Raw genomic sequence first — 21,254 nt, 5'->3', positions numbered from 1 at the left:
ACTTTTGTGGAATGGATTGATGCTGACAGGGTACACACAGCTCAAAATGTGAGCAATGTATGGCCAGATATACACTGAATTTTCACAACGCTGAGTTACCTCTAGATTACAACTTGCCAGTTTACATTTGTCAAAAACCAACAATCAGGGCAATGAAAGCTTAGGAGGAGTTTAACAAATGCGACTAAAATCATTCAGAACAACATTTCAAATACATATACGCAAATAACTCTGTGATCCTCTAAAACGATCAGCAGTGAGAAAGGTACAAAATGTAAACTTCCACCCTGCACTACAATTAGCCTGGTCCCTTGCTGACCAATTTTACAGCTTTTCCATCAGGAGTGCAATGGAATAATTCGCTTAAAAACTGATGGATCAGCACCGTCATCAGGGCAACAGTGCATGACCTCTGTGGAAGATTACACAGCGAGACTTAGAACTGTCAGTTTTTAAAGGGATGCATTGCCTTGCAGGATTCCCTTGAGTGACCAATTTGAGGGACGTGGCCAAAGCTACGGTATTTATTAGGAACACTAGAGAGTCAGCTGCAAAATACTGTCAGTTGCCTGATCTAAACCATAGAGGTTTACGAAGAAGAGTAGTGTCACCACACTACACCTAATCATTTTATCACACATCATTTTTTATTTACAAAAACCCTCAAGTAAACAGGAAAGGTGTTTTCAGAGGTCAGCAATTTACTGTGTATGCCAAGGGTAAGCAGCAGATGCTGCAAGGTTTATGATGTCAGATATCCACACCCATTGTAAAATCACTGCTTTGACTTTCAACTAAAATATCCATGGAATGAAACAGTCATCCAACTATACATTATAACATGGCTGTGAGCAATCTGTAAGTCAGGACACCTACATGGACTCACTAAATTACATTTTGTACATTAATTTACAAAAAATAATTTAACGAGACATGTTAAAAATGACTTCTGCAATTACAATAACATGGTAAAGCTTTTAAAAACATGTAAGTGAATGGGTTCACATATACTTTACTTTGCATTCCCTGATTTCAGTCTTCTCAGCAACATGACTAATGCAATTTTTAAAAGAAACCTTTTTTATTCCATATATTATTTTAGACCCAGTGACATCATAACTGGACCTCTTTGCTTTTCTATGTAATGCAGGCAGATCACAGCTGGTGGGAGGGGTCGGCAGGTTGCTGGACATTGCTTCCTGAAAACATCACAGCACCCTGCCACAGCACTCCTCTGAAAAGCCATCAACCCTCATGCAAGCAGTGAGCTGGCTCATGGGAGGAATGTGCAAATATCAAAATGCCTTAGGGCCCATTCATACCACATCCAGATCATCTCCAGACCAGACCAGATTGTTTCCGGACCCAAAATGCATCCTAATGTATCCCTATGCTATTTCTGGCCTCTGTTCACACCAGCGCAGAAAAATACTGCATGTCTCATTTTGTCTGGTCTGGAATACATTGGAACTGCGGGCACGTTCACACCTTTTTCCGGACCAGATGTGGTCCGGAAAATGGTGTGAACCTAACCCTGAATGAGTGGATGTCAGTCTGGAGGAGTGGGCGTTCGGTGGATGTCAGTCTGGAGGAGTGGGCGTTCGGTGGATGTCAGTCTGGAGGAGTGGGCGTTCTTGAGCAGACTGTATTTGCATGCAGACCGTCCTAGGTAAAGGCCATAAGTGAGGCTGAACCTCCATGAACTGAAATTCAATGAATAATAGGGGTGTGCCAGAGACAGTAAACCTAAGGAGGAAATAGCTAAAAGGACAACTGCCAGCCAGGTAATGATGTGGGTTCTGTCTGACTTCCTGCAGCTTCTAATGCACACTAAAGCTCACAGTATGCAGTGAAATTACATTAAGCATTTCCATTACAGGATGAGCCTGTACAACTGTGGAAGACAGTCCTATAAATGACGTATACTTCAAGATAGTCCTAGCACCTCTGCCCTATACATGTCAAACTGAAGGAAATCCGGCACTGCTAGTGTGCAGAAGACATGTTTTACTGTTTCTGCTAAATGACACATTTATTTCTTCTTTTCTCATCTGTTCCACTAGCAGGATTGCTTAAATCATCACTAAAGGAAGACATTATGCAAGAATTATGGTCACTTGTGCTGAAGTAAAACCTTTTAAAATCTGAGTGAGTACAGTTAAATTGAGAAGTCTGCAAATTTTATACCAATATTTGCCAAGAAAATGATCACAGCAGGATTACTGGCAGTTGATTAGCTGGAAAAGGTCACTGCTTCACCATCAGGCTAGGACAGCATAAGGAGGTGTCCATTATCAACATCTGACCTTCACTTCATATGCAAATCTATAGGAAGATCAGGGAAGGAGACAGCCAAAGATCATTCAGATAGCTGACACTCTTCATTATACTGTTGATTTACACTGAGTGGCCAGTTTATTATGACCACCTGATCTTTGTAGGCAAATTAGCTATAATTAACTATAATTTTGCGCTGAAGTTGCTGGAGGGCCAGACCATTATAAATAGGGAAGCAGGTTGTTTACCACGACAGTAGAAGTGATTTGTTTCTGAAGATATGGGTAAACAACGCAATTTAACAGCCTTTGAACGTAGGAGTATTGTTGGCGCGAGCCATGGAGCGAGTATCAGCAAAACAGCAGAATTTGTTAAATGTTCAAGAGCAGCTGTTGTTAAAGTGTTTAAAGACTGCACTGTCAGCCGAAAATCTGGGTCTGAACATGCGAATTGTGGCCGTCAGCGACTAGTCAATGTTAGGGCAGAACGGAGAGTGGCAAGACTGGTATAAGACAACAGAAGAGCAACAGTGCAGTGTCAGATTCCTCGCATCACCTTTCAACATCTTGTGGAGTCACGAGGCGGCCCAACAAAGTCATCTCGTGGCCCAACGAAGTACTGATGGGGTGGCCATAATAATCTGGCCACTCAGTGTATAATTAAGCTGTACGCAGTCTCAACTTTTTTTTCAGTTTTTGATAGCTTGGGGAATGAATAAAACGGTCTCTGTTCCATTAGGGAAATTATCCTTCATTTCCTACTACAGAGGCAGAAAGGGAGGTCAGAAGGTCACCAAAAAAGGTGTCCCGATTGGAAGACTTCTCATCTATTTCTGTCTCAGTCACAGTAGTCATCAGGACAAATAGAGATGGTGACTCCATGTGGAAAGACAGAGATAAAAAAGTGGGGCTCTAAACCTTCCCACTTTATCCAAAACAAAAATATATATATATGTGCAATATATATATGTGCAATATAGTCTTCAACAAAATGGCCGACATTTCTGCTATCAGGTTTAAAGTACTGTCAGTATCTCATTGATGCTTCTCCTGCCCCCTGGAAAAACATTCCCTCTACTTTTGTTCCAGATACAACTGTAAACATTTTGGATTTCCCAACATATTTATTCCAGTCACAATGGTCATTATGACAAATAGTGAGGGTGGAACATAAACACTGATTGAGGTTCTAACCTTTCCACAATCTATCAAAAACTTAAAAAGAAATGTTTACCTGGAGTTCTTATTTAAATTCTTATTATAAAGTGTTAACGGCAATAAAACACAGGCAGGTACCGGAAGGCAAATTCCTAAATACACCCAACACCCCATTTCACAATTATAGCAATAAGGAATATCCTATCCCCAGCCAGACTGAAGTCCATGCCAGAAATATTGCCAGTTGGGTCAAGACTCTGGAGTATATTCATTGTTGGTTACAGCGTTCAAATGTGATTTTTTAATGGGCCAGTAAAAGTTATCATCCTCTATAACTGGTGTTGAGTTTCTAATTGGTGCTCCTGCACAAAGTAATTTAGACTAAAGATAAAGTCCACAGGGGAACTCATGAAGTCTAGCACGCACTGTATGAGAATTATAACTTGGAGAAAAGTTGGAACTCTGGTGTAAACATCTTTAATGCAAAAGGGGGCACCACAACTCTGAGTTCTAAGGACTTGGAGTATATGGCCACTGAAGAGGTTTTATGAGCTCTGTATGCATCAAGTAGCCATAGTGCCCCTGACCCTGTCTGCTAAATCCTAAGTGCTCCTGCTCTGTGAACCTGAGAGTGTAGCCAGAAGCATTACAATATATTTCAACAAGACCATATACTATGGAAATCCTTTATTACTGAGCTCTGCAAAACTCTGATGGCCTTTTAAGTTGCGGTCTGCAACTGGCCTTATTCGGATTATGCCCTTAGGGTGTGCTGGATGGCTTTTTAAGCAAGATAAGGTATTCACAGGTATATGGCTGTTGTATTTAGAGAGGAGTTGGCACATTGGTTTCTCTTTTCTGAATCCAGAGTGTTCAATATCCAGTGGTGCCTTCTTGCTCTGTAGTTGATGCTGTGCCACGTCATCATACAGCCCTTACTGAGATGTATTGAGCCTGCCCACTACTTGAATTGTAGTAGTCTGCCAGACTTAGAGTAAAAAACATATCTTTCCATGCTGCGATCCCTGTGCTCAGGAGCTCCAAGTGATGCTGACTGAACTGGTTGCTCTCAAGAAAGATAAGCAAAGGTATGGTCAGGCAGGTACCTCTTGTTACCTCCTTTTAACTACTTACTACAGCTTTTAACTTTTTTTGTTTGATAGGGTTTATTTAAACAAGATTTAAAATGAACTTTAAATATCATACATACAACATGCATGTGTGGTAAAACTGCATTGCAAAGTAATAGTAGCAGGCTGGTAACTGCGATGCACTTCCCAATGCTCCAGGCTTTACCTTTGGGTGCTATTAATGCATGATCCCTGCAGGCCAGTTTTCGGATAATTTATATCTATTGTGGCCCTAGGTGCAGTACACGATCCGGCTGTTAATTTGCTGTAAACACTATTAAAGTGACATTAAAGGTAAATCCTCCCCCCTTTCTGCTTTTAGCACTTACCTTATTTGATGCCTCTTGCTGCGATCATCTTCTTCCTTCTACTCGTTTGCGACAGTCCCTCCAGCGCTGGTGCCGGTCTCTGATCCACCGCAGACTCCTCGTGTCCCGCGGTGTCTGTCTGACATGCGCGCTTCCGGCTGTGTCCATTGAGCTTCAGTGTCTGTTCTCTCCCCTCCCCTCTATTGCGCATGCACCCGCACACTCCGTCTTCACAGCCGTTCGGGGGCCGGGAGTGCTTCAGCCGGGAGCGAGGAACAGGTAAGTAGTTAGGTATTTCTCTAATTTCTTTCTTTATTTTTTAATCATGGGGCATATATCTATAGCTTGCTATTCTATTTTGGTGCATCATCAGCCCATTTTTAGCAGTAGCCTGCATTACAAGTCAACTGGTCCACAGCGTACACTAACAAGGTGTAACATACTTTTGTTCAAACTGCTACTTTAGGAAACACAGAAATCAGAGTCACCACTCTGCACATACAAATTTGACTTCACTGTTCTCAAACTGGTATGTGACCTCTAGTCAGAGAATGACCGATTTAAAAATAGGTCGGTACCGGTCCGCGGCCCGGGGGTTGGGGACCACTGCTCTAGATGACTGGTATATGTTATTTTATCCACTGCTTACGTGTATCATTATTTGGAACCCAACCAAAGACATGTCTGACCCAACCCTAAAATAGTTTACATCAGTATACCGTTAGAGGTCATTTCTTTTCCTGGAAGGTGAAAAAACACCAGGTTCCAAACTCTTGTGATGAAATAAACAGAACAGAACAACAGATGAAGTTATGTTAATTATTTTCATGAATTCGGTCATGTGTAAAAGGCCGTGTGTACAGATTTACACAAGGTTGATTTATGCTGCAAATCACTTGGGCACCAGTTCCTGTTGGAACAGCTCAAAGGTTAAAAATCACCAGCAAGAACAGTTTGTTCTGTAAGAAAAGGAAATCAAGGGCAATGTAGTTAATCAGAAAGCTGGAAAGTCAGTGGGCAAAGTTTGAAATAAAATAAATTATTACTAATTCTTATTATGGGTAGAAAAATAAGTATTTTCATTTCTTTTTTATTTTGGCACAGGCTCATTTATACTGAACCAATCAAAACTAACCAAAAACTGCTTTACGAAGTACAGCACTGTGCCAAGAGGTAAATAAGTGCCATAGGTTAGCAATGTAAAGGTCCCCACACACCTTACGATAATCGTACGATAATCGCGGGAAATCCCGCGATCGTACGATTATCGTAAGGTATGTGGAAGCCGTGCGACCTCTACTACTGTAAGGCAAAACAAACGACAAACGCACTCAACAATTTGTTACCAGTTATACAGTAAGGTGCACACGAAATGGGCTTTTTTGTGAGTGTGCCATGATGCCTTTCTACTGTACCACTGTTCAAAGCCCATTTCGTGTGCACCTTACTGTATAACTGGTAACAAATTGTTGAGTGCGTTTGTCGTTTGTTTTGCTTTACCGATTTGGTGCAGCGACGCATGGGGTTTCTCAGCTGCCAATGGGATGTGCGGGATCCCTTGTGTGTCTCTGTACCTTTAAGGAGGTGGGGCGTCCTCCTGACAGGCCTGCACCCAATTTGATATCTTCTGCCCCCATGTGCTCCAAGATGGAGACTCTCATAGTTTAGAGTTAGGACCGCACTATAAGAGGTGCCTTGGCGCGGCAGTGCGGCTTACACATCCTTTGCAGAAGACGTGTATCCAAACCTCTGTCATTGTCCTTAGTGGTGAGACAAGTTGTTTTACATGCTGGTTTGTGAGTGTGCCATGATGCCTTTACTACTGTAAGGTCGCACGACTATTAACTTACGGACATGTTCGAAACCCCGCCGAGCATCGTACAAGCGCACACTGCTCGGCATTGCGGTCATCGGAAGCCCGCCCCTCAGGTGGCGTGGCTTGCGATCATCGCAAGTACGATCTGCCTATGCAAGATAGGCAGATCGTACGTTTTTTTAAGTACCTTACAACCATCGCAAGACAAAAGTCTTGCGATGGTTGTAAGGTGTGTGCCCAGCCTAAGGGTGACAGTTCTGGGCTTACAAGTATTTATTCAATTTACTAAACACTTACTTTTGCCATATAGACCCGCTTTCTGAAAACAGAAAGTGCACATACATCCTCTCCATCTTCAAAAAAAATTAATGATAATAAAAAAAAAAACAGTTTATGCTTTATTATTTTATATGCACTCCGATTAATGGTAATTCTTCCATTCTGGGTAGCAAAGACTGGGTTACAGTCTAAGTTTACCTTTTACACCATATGAATATGGGTGTAACATGAAACATGGTCCCATTGCAATCTCAACCAACTCCCTCCCCCCACAACCACTTAACTCATCCGTGGGATTCTTCTCCCCACAGGGGAAACATTTTGTTGTGGCCGTGTGGCTCCTTCCACACAGCAACGTCATCCACTCACAGATCCATTGACAGGAGCTACAAGTCACATCAGCCACCAACATAGAGGGAGTTGTAGATTTGAATGGAATTTGTAGGGCTGCAGCTAACGATTATTTTCAAAATCGATTAGTTAGCCGATTATTAAGTTCGATTAATCGGTTAATTGGATTTTTTTTTTAAAGGCTCTGGTGATGGACTACTAGTTTGTATTGAGATTGTAGTCCATCACGGGAGCAAGCTTGGAGCGGTGGAAGGAAAAAAAAGTGTGGTGTGCAATGTAGTACATTTTACAGCGGCGCAATGCAGAATACCAGCAGCTTTAGAGGAATACAACAAATCGCAGCAATACTACATTATACTATAATGTACTATTGCAGGGATTTGTAGTCCTCTGCAGCTGGCGTTTTTCTGCATTGCGCTGTATAATTTATTATTGCTGGGATTTATAGTCCTCTATAGCTGGTGGTATTCTGCAGTGCGCTGTATAATGATTATACGGCGCAATGCAGAATACCAGCAGCTTTAGAGGAATACAACAAATCGCAGCAATACTCCATTATACTATAATGTACTATTGCAGGGATTTGTAGTCCTCTGTAGCTGCTGGTATTCTGCATTGCGCTGTATATAATGTATTATTGCTGGGATTTCTAGTCCTCTATAGCTGGTGGTATTCTGCAGTGCGCTGTATAATGATTATACGGCGCAATGCAGAATACCAGCAGCTTTAGAGGAATACAACAAATCGCAGCAATACTCCATTATACTATAATGTACTATTGCAGGGATTTGTAGTCCTCTGTAGCTGCTGGTATTCTGCATTGCGCCGTATAATCATTATACAGCGCACTGCAGAATACCACCAGCTATAGAGGACTAGAAATCCCAGCAATAATACATGAAAACGTTGACGTTTTCCATCGTCGATTTTAATCGACTAAATCGAATAGTTGTTGCAGCTCTACCATAGTCTTCCTCTTGTCCATATAACTGAACGTTAATACCTTGGTACTGAAAGGAACGGAAGGGAGAGTCTGCAGGAACAAGAGCTGATCGTGGTTGCAATGCGCGCAATGTTTTACTGGCTCTAATGCAAAAAAATTACGAATACAATTTTTTTCTTTTATGAAGATGTGTGCATTTATTTTTTAAAGTGTACCTTTAAATAACCTGCCCCCTTTATAGGTCTCTCAGAGACTCAAACTATACCTCCTGAGTAGACTGTGTCTAAGCCCTGCCCTCTTCCCCACCCCAGGCCACAACAAAGATGTCTCTTTCTTGAAGCTGGACTCCCTGGCTATTTTATTTACATTATGGAGAACCCATTGGTTAAACATGACCATGGTATTTGGATTTGCAATGGGAATTATGGTGGTGTAAGTTTTGCCAAGGGAAATACTGAGAAGTACAATAAACCAACACATGATCCAGCCTTTTAGAAGCCACACAAACTAAAATATCAGGTTTCATGTTGTTGGCCTTGAGAAGTGCAGGTCATTCTTTTGTGCAGGACTCTTTTATTTAACCCAATTGACAAAGAAACTATGCTTCAGTGCCAACTGTGCATTCAGATCAACTAGTTTAAGCATAAATACAAAATAAAATTCTCTCTTACATTACATGGATCCATTTCTGGGTTGACTGCAATTGTCAAAATATGCACATGATAGCCTTTATCGAGAATATAACCCTCATCTTTATTACATATACTGCACCTGGTGTGTCCTCTACCACGAAAGAGCATTATGTATTATATTCGGTTTATATGAGACCTAGAGTATTGCTGATCAGTGATAACAGCTTCAGACTGCCAAAAAGAGACGTCCAGTAAGTTATCTTGGCACCCAAGCATTCCTTTTGTTTTATGATCCTTTTTTTTTAAACCAATGTCACAGTGCCCTAATATGACAGCCCTACTTCATGGGAGGAAAATGCCTTTCCCTGAGACCTTGGAAGATTACAGATCAGATTTCCCAGCAATGCTCTGCTGATGTAACCTTCCCAGGATACCATACTTGGGCACAGATTACATAATTTGTGCCAAAGTGGATCAGGAAGTGGAGAAAAAGAAATTGTAAGTAAAATAAAAATATGTTTAACTAATGAAGGTAAGATGTTTTTATATCGGCAGGCAGAGCTGCATGCTGATGTGATTTTTAGTCAAAGGGGGTAAAGGTTCACTTTAGAAACATGCCAAGAAGCCTGTCATGCCAATTGGGAATTGGAGAATTTGACAGAAGAGAATTTAAGCAGGTAGATGTGATGCAGTTCTCAGCGGACAAAAGAAGATGGTTAAAGGTTTTATGAGTAATCAAGCTTGATTTGACATAATAAAGGGGCTGAAAAAGTGCGCTTACATTTTAAAGTGAACAGCAATATATACAGATCCTGTGACAGGACTTTTGACATCACTGATGAACAGGTGGAAGGTCCCGGAAGTAATGCAGAATGACATGTAGGGACTCTATTATACGTCCTCTATACCTGCCGGTCTCACAGTTCCACTTTAAATCTCTTGACATAAAAACTGCCTTTGTATTTTGGTTGAACTGTATTAAAGGGCTACATAACCCAATACTCTTAAATAGTTTTGATAGACAATAATCCATTAATTTAACCCTACCCAAAACTTTTTATTTTAACTTATAACTTTTTTTTTTTTTAACCAAAACGTTTTATTTTATTTAAGAAAATGTAGTTAATAAAACTCCTGTCAGATTTTTATTTAGTTTTTTTTTGCTGTGGAAGACAGAAATGTTGATTCCTTGGTGTGATTAAAGCTAAACTCTGGGGTAAAATGTAAAACTACCCTTGCAGTGTGCCCCCACCCCCACACTGTAAGCGTTTAAGTGGAATGGCCTCGCAATACAATAAAATATGCCCTGCAGCACAGAATTAAAAGTACATCTGCATGTACAGTTTTATCTTAGTCCCCCTGCAAAGTCCCACAAGTACCTGTTGATCTGCCGACGAAGTCCACCTCATGCAGCTTCCTGTGATGGTGTGGAAACACTGATGCACTGCTTCTGAATTCAGAGCAGAGTTGCCACTGTCATGTAGGTTCTATCTGCTTGTACTACAATGGGATGCATAAATATTGCAGGGGGCCTGCCTATACGCATTGTCTCTACTAATTTGCAAGCCCATAACTTGTCAGTTGACACTTGGCCACACCTAGCCTTGCCCAATGCTCACTTGATTGACAGCACTGCCTCTGTTACTTAAACCCTCCCACTGTGAGTTGCAATGTCTGGAAGGGGACCATGTGAGACACAAAGGAGGGAGGATTTGGCTCAGTCAGGAAAGGTGAAGGAAGTTCTTTGTTTAAATTATGAGGCTTTTGCATCGCATGGTAACCGGAATTGGCACTTGTTTGGACTGTCATACAGGAGCCTTTAGTTGTACTTTACATTTTTGTCTAGTATGCTGCTAAAAAGCAGTTTTTTGTACCTCCCCCTTGCTCCCCCAGTGGCCAGCGCTCACCTCTTCCGTTTGACACTCCTGATTGGCATCCTCACTTAATACGCAGGACTGCTGGTCCTGCATTTTATGTGATGATCAATGTAGGAAGCCCCAAAGAAAAGAAGCTTCAGGTGACCTGTCACACAGAGAAAAGGAATCCTGTGCTAGTGAGAAACAAAATAAATAAAACTGCATTTCAAGGTACCCTAGACAAAAACTAGGGTTAGTTGCAGTGAAGGGTCACTTGCAGTGAAGGAATAGCCCCACTGCAAGTGAAGCTTTGAAAGTTGGAATCAGCTGAGGATCAGCTTGAATTGTTCCACTGGGTGGTGTATAGATGATATAATGATGTAAATGTTTTCAAGAGGCTCTTGGATCAACATATCCAGAATGGGGTTTGGGGGTTCTGCGGGATCCCCTTAATCAGGGCTTTAAGATGTTGAATCCGAGAGATGTGGACGGGAATGGATATTAAGTATCACAGCTCAATGGCCATGCTACGTTTCACATTTGATGTAATAATTTTGCATGCAGGAGCGATATCATGTCTGCTGAAACACAGTGTGGGGATTGAGCTGTGACACTGTTATTGCCTAATTACATACTGGAGGCTCTGAGCTGTTCATCTAGTTCCTGATGCCATTTCTCTCTTTTGAGACTCCCCTAATCCTCTAGATACCTACCATATTTGCCGGCGTATAAGGCGATTGGGCGTATAAGACGACTCCCTAATTTTTTTGTTAAAACATAGGTTTTGGGCTATACTCCTCGTATAAGACGAGTATAGCCCAAAATAATGTTTAAATACACCCACTAACCTCCTTGGCGGTATTCCCGAGTGTGGCTCTGGGCTAATTTTCAGTACCATAAGTGGTAAGCCCGAGCCACACTTGGGATTACAGCGTAGCGTCTCTTACCTTGTCCACGATCCCCCCTGTGTCCTCCGTCCCTTGCGAGCGTCAGAACAAAAAAGGAAAAAAGAAATAGCACAACCTCTCCGAGCAGGCTTTGTATTCATTAATAGAATACATCGCTCGCCGTGATTGGCTCAGCGCGGTATAGTGTATGAAGCCGAAGCTACCGTACATACAGTATTACCGCACATCCAGCGGGCTGACAGATTGTATACCCGACGTATAAGACGACCCCCGATTTTCGGGGGATGTTTTTAAGTATAAAAAGTCATCTTATACGCCGGCAAATACGGTATTTTCTGTTATATGCATCTCTCTTGTTCAACATCTTTAAGCACTGAAGAAGGGGTCCCCTTAGAACCCCTAAACATGTTGGCTTTTTAACAATTACTAACAATAAATTAAATCAAGATTTTTTTCGTCTGTGTCCTGATGCGTCTAGTAACATTTTGGAATTTCCAACACTTTCTTTCTTCTTTAAAATGATCACTGAGACAAATAGGGAAGGCAAATTTTCCTAGTGTGAACACATACAATCATAAAAAAATCTGACAGGCTTTTAATTGCTGTATGAGGTCTTTATTTGGCCTTTAGTCCCATTTAACCATAGTGTACAGCAGCATTTCTCATACTTTTTTCAGCCATGACACCCTTTAAATGTGTGCAAAATGTCAAGGCATGTAAAAACTGTAAATGTAAAAAAAAATGGCCTCTCCAAAATCCATATATGAGCCTTATCAAGATAGGGGTTACATAGTTACATAGTTAGGTTGAAAAAAATGCCATCGAGTTCATCCTATAGAGGTCTGTTTTGGATTTTAACGGCGGACCCAACGCAAAAACACAAAAGACAATGTGGGGTTCCCACCTTCACATCAGAGTTCCCCCTTAACATTATGATGCCACCTTACATCAGAGCCCCCTCCCTTGCACATCAGAGTACCCCTTTTAATCAGGAGCCCCCTTTCACATCAGAGTCACCACCTCACATACTAAGAGCCCCTCTTCACATGATAAGCCCTCTTTCACATCAGATCCCCCCCACCCCCTTCACATCAGATTGCCCCTTTACGTCAGGAGCCTTCTTCAAATCAGGAGCCCCCTTCTTTCACATCAGAGTCACCCCCTCTCACACTAGAAGCCACTCTTCACCATCAGAGTCCCCCCTCTTTCACATCAGAGTCCCCCTCTTTCACAGAAGCCCTCTTCACATTAAAGGCATGACACTGTATGACAAATATGAGGCAGCCCAGGTTGAAAATGGCTGGTATACATATTTTAATAAGTAATTTGAAGTGTATACTTTTAAACTTACAATGGTCTGTCACTGAGGCCCATGAAAAAGCATCAGTGACAACTACAAGAGCAAATTAAGTTGTGCTAAAAAGTAAATATGATTTTTGAATAATACCTTCATTACAGCCAAATTAGTGCTATTTCTATCAGAAACAGTGCTAATTATGCGTCTCTTTCTAAACAACTCTAGAATTCCTTTTTATTAATACATTCATCTTCATCTCCGAGGTGCTGAAACACCAACATGTTGATCCTCCACAAAACAAGATCTGTTCCCAAGTGAAAATGAGCCATTCCATTGCATAACATTTTTGTTTTGTGCTTCAAGAATCAGTCCTTGTTCAGGCTAACTTCAACCACTTTCCACAAATGTTTTGACAACAAAGACTTCTTAACAGGTAACAATCAAACCTGAAAACCAACCACCTTTTCAGCCTGACATGAGTTTACAGGAAGTATACAGTGAAGGTCATTTATCAGGTAAATTAGCGACAAATGCAGACGCAAATCAGGCCTACGGTCAGTTAGCAGATCCTATGTGACACATTTTATGTGTATTTGTGGCCCCTGCGTCTGTAAACCTGGACAGCCAACTGAGACAGAATTCCACAGGTCTGCCATAGATTTACCAATGTGAATAAAACAGATTTACCACTGCGATACACAATTAAGGGCCCATTCACACCAGAGTGCGTTACCGTGCCTTTAACACACACTATAGACAGCGCACCTAGTGTGTAGTACCATGCACTCAGTGTGTTGCATTGCCATTCATTTGAAAGGTATCCCAATGTACTTCCTGCGCTGCAACGCACAATACCATGCGTTGTGCTGCCGTGTGGTGGAAAAAAAGAAGAGCATGAAAAGCACGGTATTGCAGCAGCGTGTGTTGAGCTAAGCTGCAACGCTTGGCTGCCAGGAGGTGCATTAGGGTGCCAATCAAATGAATGGCAATGCAATGCACATAGCAAATGGTACTGCAGGCTAGATGTGCAGTGCAATAGCATGCTCTAAAGGCACGGTAACATGCATAAAGTGCAACTCTCTGGTGTGAGTGGTCAGGGGCAGGTTTTATTCTGTCACAGTGCTACTTGAGGGCAGCTGAGGGAAACATTTAGGAATGAAGCTGCCTAATTGTTATAACTCTGTCTAAGATTGATCTCAAACCGTCTCACAGCTCCTGTTTAGCATTGCCTGTGCATGTGACAATGGCAAATTGTCCTTCAGTGTATATTCCGTGAGCACACTGCAGTGTTTACCGTAAAGAATAAAAGTGCTTTTATTAAAAGTTAAAAGCATTTATTTTTTCTGTCCCCCTTCCCTGACATTACAGAGACTGCCCTCCTCCTCCACAAATTTATACTTACTGAGATCTGGTGCCCTATTAGAGTCCCCTATGTCCCTATTAGAGTGCCCCCATACATTAGATGTCCCTATAAGAGTGCCCCCTTACATAGTTACATAGTATTTGAGGTTGAATAAAGACATTAGTCCATCAAGTCCAACCTATTAGGATCTCATTCTAGGAGTACCTGTACCCCTGTATATTACGGTCCCTTAAGAAATCGTCCAAAAGTTTCTTGAACAATTCCACATTCTTTGCTGAAATCACTGTCTGTGGCAGTGAGTTCCAGACCCTAACTGATCTTACATTAGCTGTCCCCATCAGAGTGCCAGCTTACATTAGATGTCCCTATCAGCATGTCACTTTACATTAGATGTTCCTATCAGAGTGCCCCCTTACATTAGATGTCCCTATCAGTGTGTCACCTTACATTAGATGTTCCTATCAGTGTGTCACCTTACATTAGATGTTTCTATCAGAATGCCCCCTTACATCAGATGTCCCTATGAGTCCTCTGGGGATTGTTTACATCCCTCGCTGATCTCCCGTCACCGCCTATAGTGCCTGCACAATAGAGCCCTATGGATTACTATGGGGCTTGTCTACCTCTCCCAGGCTGGTGAGAGGAGTTTGGCATGGGATATAAACGTTTCCCAGAGGCCACAAGTGCCGAATCTCAGTTAAGTATAATCTACAGAGAGCTCTGAGATGTTAGCAAAGGGGGGGAAGAAAGAATAAATGCACTTTCTATGAAAGCCAAAATGTTTTAATTTAGTTTTGAATATAGTAGAGAAGGGTTAAAACTAAGGGATGCACTGATACTGATTTTTCGCCATCGAGTAGCGATATTTATTTCCCGGTACTCACCGATGCCGAATACCGATACCAGCGTCCCGAGGTAGCGTCTGCCCAGCTAATCAGGAAGCTTCCTGATTGCCTGGGAAGCCGGTGTTCTATCGAAAGCACACCGGCTTCACGCTGCCTCGCGACACTGCAAGGCAGCCTGGCTTCCTGATTGGCCGGGCGGCACACCATGACCCTCCTCCTGGCTTCCTGATTGGTCCCAATTGATCAGTTAAATGCGTTAAATCATCCAGTATTCTCATAACTGGATGATTTAACGCATTTAATTATAGTATACTATACTATACAAGTTCCTTTTTATTGCACAACCATTAATTATATATTTCCGCACATGTACAAGCATACCAAGGCCACCAAAAATGCCAGGGTGTAAGAACAGACTTTTTAAACCTTGTAAATAAAATTTGAGAATTGTAAGCACCCTTAGTAATGTTATAATTCAGTGCTGGACAACATCCCAGGAGCCAGGTAGCCAATGATCCCTAAAATTTACAGCCGGTGTTTAATTTTGCCTTTTTTTCCTATTTGTTGCCAGTGGAATTGGCTCCTAAAGAAAACCTGTTGGCTACTATACCGGGCAAACTGGATCCTGAATTCTAGATCAATTTGCCCACCCCTGTAAAATAATTGTCCCTAACCCTGTTACCCATTTGTGTTGGTCAACTTGTACTGGATTTAAAACCCTCTTTATAGTTAAAGAGGGGAGCAGATATTCAAATGCCTTTGCCTAGGACAAGTCCTCTTCAAGGCTAGACTCACTCACTATGCTGTACATTATTTCCCAACAGCTACACAATGTTGCTGATTTACAAAAAGGGAACCAAACGCAGGGCAGTCATAGTAAGTAACCAGTCAAGTAAACCTCAGCAATGAAGAAAGGAATCTAATGAGAAGATCTTGGTCATATTTCAGCTATCCCTATTCGTTTCTTTGTTGTAGACTTTTTAATTTACCCAGACTGCAAACAAAACATTATCTTATGAGTCTGAATACCAAGGGCACCAAACATATACCAGGATGAGCCTCAGCGCTGCTCGCTGTGGCATTTAGAACAGCTGACTGGTAGGAGTGCAAGCAGCGTAGTGTAGTTGGAAGATACTTTCCTCCTCACAGGCATTGGTGGAAAATTCCTTCCAAGTTAACCTGTCATTACGTAAATATGTTTCTAAATTAACACTGCTGATGTGCAGACAACTTGTGGTGCCTGTTAGTACCTGTTTTAGCCTCCAATGAATTCTTGTGCCCCTGAGAAGCCCCTCAAATTCCAGCTCCAGACTGTACACAAGACCTTGACTTCTGTCCAAGTCAACACTAAGCTCTGCCCCCCCAACCTCACCTCATTCAACTGTCATCAGCCAGAGGGTCTAATCCAGGGATAGGCAAGTCCTGCCCTCCAGCTGTGCTTTAACTACATATCCCAACATGCCTCTGCCTTTGGGAGTCATGCCTGTAACAGTCTTTCAATGCCTCATGAGACTTGTAGTTCCACAACAGCTGGAGGGCCGGAGTTGTCGACCCCGGGTCTAATCACTGTATTTCCCCGGATCAATCAGCTAGATCAGGGGTAGCCAAACTCTGGCCCTCCAGCTGTGGTGGAACTACAAATCCCATGAGGCATTGCAAGATTCTCCCAGCCACAGACATGACTCCCGGAGAGAGATGCATCATGGGATTTGTAGTTTCACCACAGCTAGAGGGCCAGAGTTTGGCTACCCCTGAGCTAGATGTTCCATTTCTACGATTTTGGATCTCATTGGTCAATATGAGGCAAACTTGTTTTCTATTATTATTTACATTTACGTTTATTTTAATTATTTTCAAAACCATTTGAAAGTAGAGGTCTTCCTTTAAAGAAGGTCTCGGGGCAAACAAAAGTCTTACCCTTGCAGAGGGTCTACCCCGGCACTGCAGAGGTTAAGTGCTCATTTTGTCTAGGGGGCTAAAAAAAAAACCTGTTTTACTTACCTGATCCTCGGTCCCGCCGTCTCCTTCCTAGCTGTTAGACCGATCCTCACAGCCTCATCTCCCGTTTGCTCTCGCAGTCTAAGGACCACTGACATAATCACATCTAAGCAGTTCCAATGAGCTGCATTAGACGTGAGGACAGCAAGGGACATTCCAACATCAGGAGCGGAGGGGGGTAGAGGTGAGCGCTGACCACCGTGGGGACCAGGTAAGTAAAACAGCTTTATTTCAGTATCCTAAACAAAATGAGCACTTAACCCTTGCGGTATGGTGGTAGCCCCACTGTAAGAGCATGTTTTTCCTTTGCCCGGAGTTCTTCTTTAAATCTGAAGCTAGTGTTAATTTATTGCTATACTCACTATGGCAACAATCAGAAGAATTTTCCAACTTTTCTTTCAACTTTGATATTCCAAGGTTATCTGTTGCCATTGTAAACAACCCATTTGTAAAAAGGCGGAGCAAAAAATAAAGCAGAGTAGCTCAGCGCACTGCCTATGGAAGCTGCATTAGCTGTGATGACGTCAGTGTTCCTTCGACCGCCAGAAACCGTTCAAGCAGCCCATAGGGAGAGGGGATCAGGTATGGGTTTTAAATCTGATGTCCCTGATGCAGGCTTGAACTGCGATAAATCTTTCCTACAATCAACAAGGTACAAGTTGTCTAATTCTGTTTTTCTACCCAGCATTAGTAAAATAAAAGGCTCAAGCTTGATACATGACGTAACATTGCACAACCATACTGTAATAACACTATGCAGAATGACATAAGCAGATGTAATACTCAACTCACCAAAATCCAGGAACTGCTTGATGGAGAGAGGAGAGGGGGAGAACTTGGAGTAGTACTCGATCTGATTGGGGATGGTGTTTTTCAGCAGGTACCTGCACAACCTCATGATGTTCCACTACAGGTAGGTGACCAGTGACATGGGATATCTAAAAGAACACCATCTACATACTCAGATCATAGACTAGGATATGTCCATGCACCTACATATGTGCAGATCAATAAGCATATACATGGAGATGAAGAATGAAGAGGATGCTGCAGGTGCTGGCCAGTCTGACACAGAGGATGCTGGCACTGCACAGATCACCGGTGTCCAGTGCTGAAAGTAAACAATGCTGATTGCAGATAAAAGGAAGGAAACAGCCAATGCTCCGAACAGACCTCCTACTCAGCGCTGGCAGAAGAGGCCTGGACACGCCCCCCTCTCCCTGACCTGCGCGTTCCCGCGCACAGCACGTCCACACTCTACATTCCTACACCACAGACCAGGCGCGTTCGCGAGCAAGAGCCTGTGGGCGTGACAGGCAGGGCGCCCTAGAAACAACGAGCCCGCCCCTTCAGTAATGTGGTTGGTGCATCTCCTGAACAGGAAGGTTGTGCAGGTAAACCAAGTAGGTAAATAATGAATTAGGTGAGCGGCTGGGCGGTGACGTCAGAATAAGGACAGGTCTGTCTGAATGTATCAGAGGTTATTCCAGCAGAGTTTGTGGGTGGCTACAGCAAGGGGTTTTGTGGTACATAGTGCAGCACGATTGTTACTGCTACTGCCAGCCTCAGCTTGGAAGAGTGGCATTCGCATAACACCTGGGGTCATTTTGGTATGTTAGATGTATGTATACTAGACCTGGGATATTACATTAACATTCAAGGAGGTCCAGTAAGTAAAATTATTTTCCAGCTGAGGTCCAAATGTCATGTTTGACAGTATATACTCTATATCAGAGTGCCCCCTTACATTAGATGTCCCTATCAGCGTGTCACCTTACATTAGATGTCCCTATCAGCGTGTCACCTTACATTAGATGTCCCTATCAGCGTGTCACCTTACATTAGATGTCCCCATCAGAGTGCCCCCTTACATTAGATGTCCCTATCAGAGTGCCCCCATACATTAGATGTCCCTATCAGAGTGCCCCCTTACATAAGGTGTCCCCATCAGAGTGCCACCTTACATTAGATGTCCCTATCAGCGTGTCACCTTACATTAGATGCCACCATTAGAGTGTCACCTTACATTAGATGCCCCTACCAGCATGTCACCTTACATTAGATGTCCCTATAGGAGTGCTCCCTTACATTAGATGTCCCCATCAGAGTGCCGCATTATATTAGGTGTCCCCATCGGAGTGCTCCCTTACATTAGATGTCCCTATCAGAGTGCCCCCTTACATTAGATGTCCCTATCAGAGTGACCCCTTACATCAGATGACCCCATCAGAGTGACCCTTACATTAGATGTCCGTATCAGAGTGCCCCCTTATATCAGATGTCCGTATCAGAGTGCCCCCTTATATCAGATGTCCCTATCAGAGTGCCCCTTTACATCAGATTGCCCCCATACATCGGGTGTCCCTATCAGAGTGCCCCCGTACATCAGGTGCCCCTATCAGAGTGCCCCCTTACATTAGATATCCCCATTAGAGTGCCACCTTACATTAGATGTCCCTATCAGCGTGTCACCTTACATTAGATGTCCCCATTAGAGTGCCACCTTACATTAGATGTCCCTATCAGCGTGTCACCTTACATTAGATGTCCCTATCAGCGTGTCACCTTACATTAGATGTCCTTATCGGAGTGCTCCCTTACATTAGGTGTCCCCATGAGAGTGCTCCCTTACATTAGATGTCCCCATCAGAGTGCCCCCTTACATTAGGTGTCCCCATCAGAGTGTCCCCGGACACTTCTTCAGCTTGCAGAAGGCAGGAGATGGAGCAGGCTGCAGATCAGAAAGGAAAACATAACTTTTCTATCCCCTTGTAATGCTGGGGGCATTACAAAGTCTCTGAGGCCAGCACTTCATCTGTTAGACATAACCCAGTGCCAGTGCGCAATCTTGGTCCGGAGAGAGCCATCACTCGGCCCGTGTTTGGACCATGGTCTGCCATTTAGTGATCTTTGTACTAGACTAAGGCTTCATTCATACTATGTGTGAATCTGCAGTCATGGAAGGAGAGCTTCATTCACACTAGCTATGAAAGTGCAATTTGGGATTCCTGCAGCAAGAACCTACAGATTACTGGTGGCAGGAATCCCAAATCTCCCATTTAGATACAGCTGCTGTCACCTGTTCAGGTTAAAGGAGAACTATGGGGTTAAGTCTTTTCCCCATAGTTCTCCTTAGGGTAACGGGAGGACACAAACTAGCGTCCTCCCGTCACCCTAGGCTCAGTATAGCTGCTTGCGGTATACTGAGATGCCGCAGCCGGAGCGGATCACGACCTGGACGTCGGGATCTGCCCAGCTGCGTGAGTGATAGCTGGCTCTGCCTATCTAGAGGCAGAGCCAGCTGTACCCGCCCCCTCCCCCGTACGATCTGCCAGTCAGCGCTGGCAGATCGGAGCGGGGAGAGAGGAATCCAGCCCCTCCCCCTGTCACAGCAGAGAGCCGTGACAGGATCTGGAGGTGAGCGAACCCGGTATGTGTTCGCTCACCTCCCAATCTACTGAGCCGACCTGTGACAGTCTTATTGTCACAGGTCAGCTAGAACTATGAGGTGAGTGAAAAGCACTCAACTCATAGTTCTCCTTTAATAAACGGATGACAGTGGCCGCATCTATAAGCAGCACTCCACATATAATCATATGCAATATGATTACATGAGGGTTGGAATAGATCACTATCCCTGGATGCATGATAGGGATAGTGATCTATTCCAAACCTCATCTAATACGATTACATGCAAAGTGCTGCTTATAGATGCGGTCGCTGTCACCCGGTAATTAACTTGAACAGGTGACAGCGGCTGCATCTAAACTTGAAATTCGGGATTCCTTCCGCAGGAATCCCAAATCGCACATTCATAGATAGTGTGAATGAGGCTTTCCTTCCGTGACTGCAGATTCTAGAGGGCTGTGCTTTCCATTATAGAAGCCCAGTAACATGCATAGGTAACCCTACTTCTGACCCTCTCCTTGCAGCAATTACACTGGACACTGACAGTGCCTAGGCAAACAGAGGCCCCCGAGCCTCTGCTAAGGGGGAGTTTAATGCTGAAGTTTAATCTGCTTATATTTTGCTTTTCCTGCTCCCCTCTAACCATTAACATGCTAATAAAATTTGTAAGGTTTGTTACCCCCAAA

The 21,254-nt window shown here is 43.1% G+C and overlaps 1 protein-coding gene across 1 annotated transcript in view; it reads right to left on the bottom strand.

The window, feature by feature from the left end:
• Window positions 1–18,440, bottom strand: part of PDK3 (pyruvate dehydrogenase kinase 3) — a 64,454-nt gene extending 46,014 nt beyond the window's left edge. The window contains exon 1 of the mRNA XM_018561138.1: window positions 17,953–18,440. Coding sequence (XP_018416640.1) covers window positions 17,953–18,058 — 106 coding nt within the window. The 5' untranslated portion in view covers window positions 18,059–18,440. The remainder of the gene's footprint in view (window positions 1–17,952) is intronic.
• Between the last annotated feature and the right edge of the window lie 2,814 nt (window positions 18,441–21,254).

This window comes from Nanorana parkeri, unplaced genomic scaffold (genome assembly GCF_000935625.1).
Source record: "Nanorana parkeri isolate BGI_ZX_2015 unplaced genomic scaffold, ASM93562v1 scaffold503, whole genome shotgun sequence".
Classification (NCBI taxonomy): Eukaryota; Metazoa; Chordata; class Amphibia; order Anura; family Dicroglossidae; genus Nanorana; species Nanorana parkeri.
This window is presented reverse-complemented; position numbering and strand designations above follow the sequence as displayed.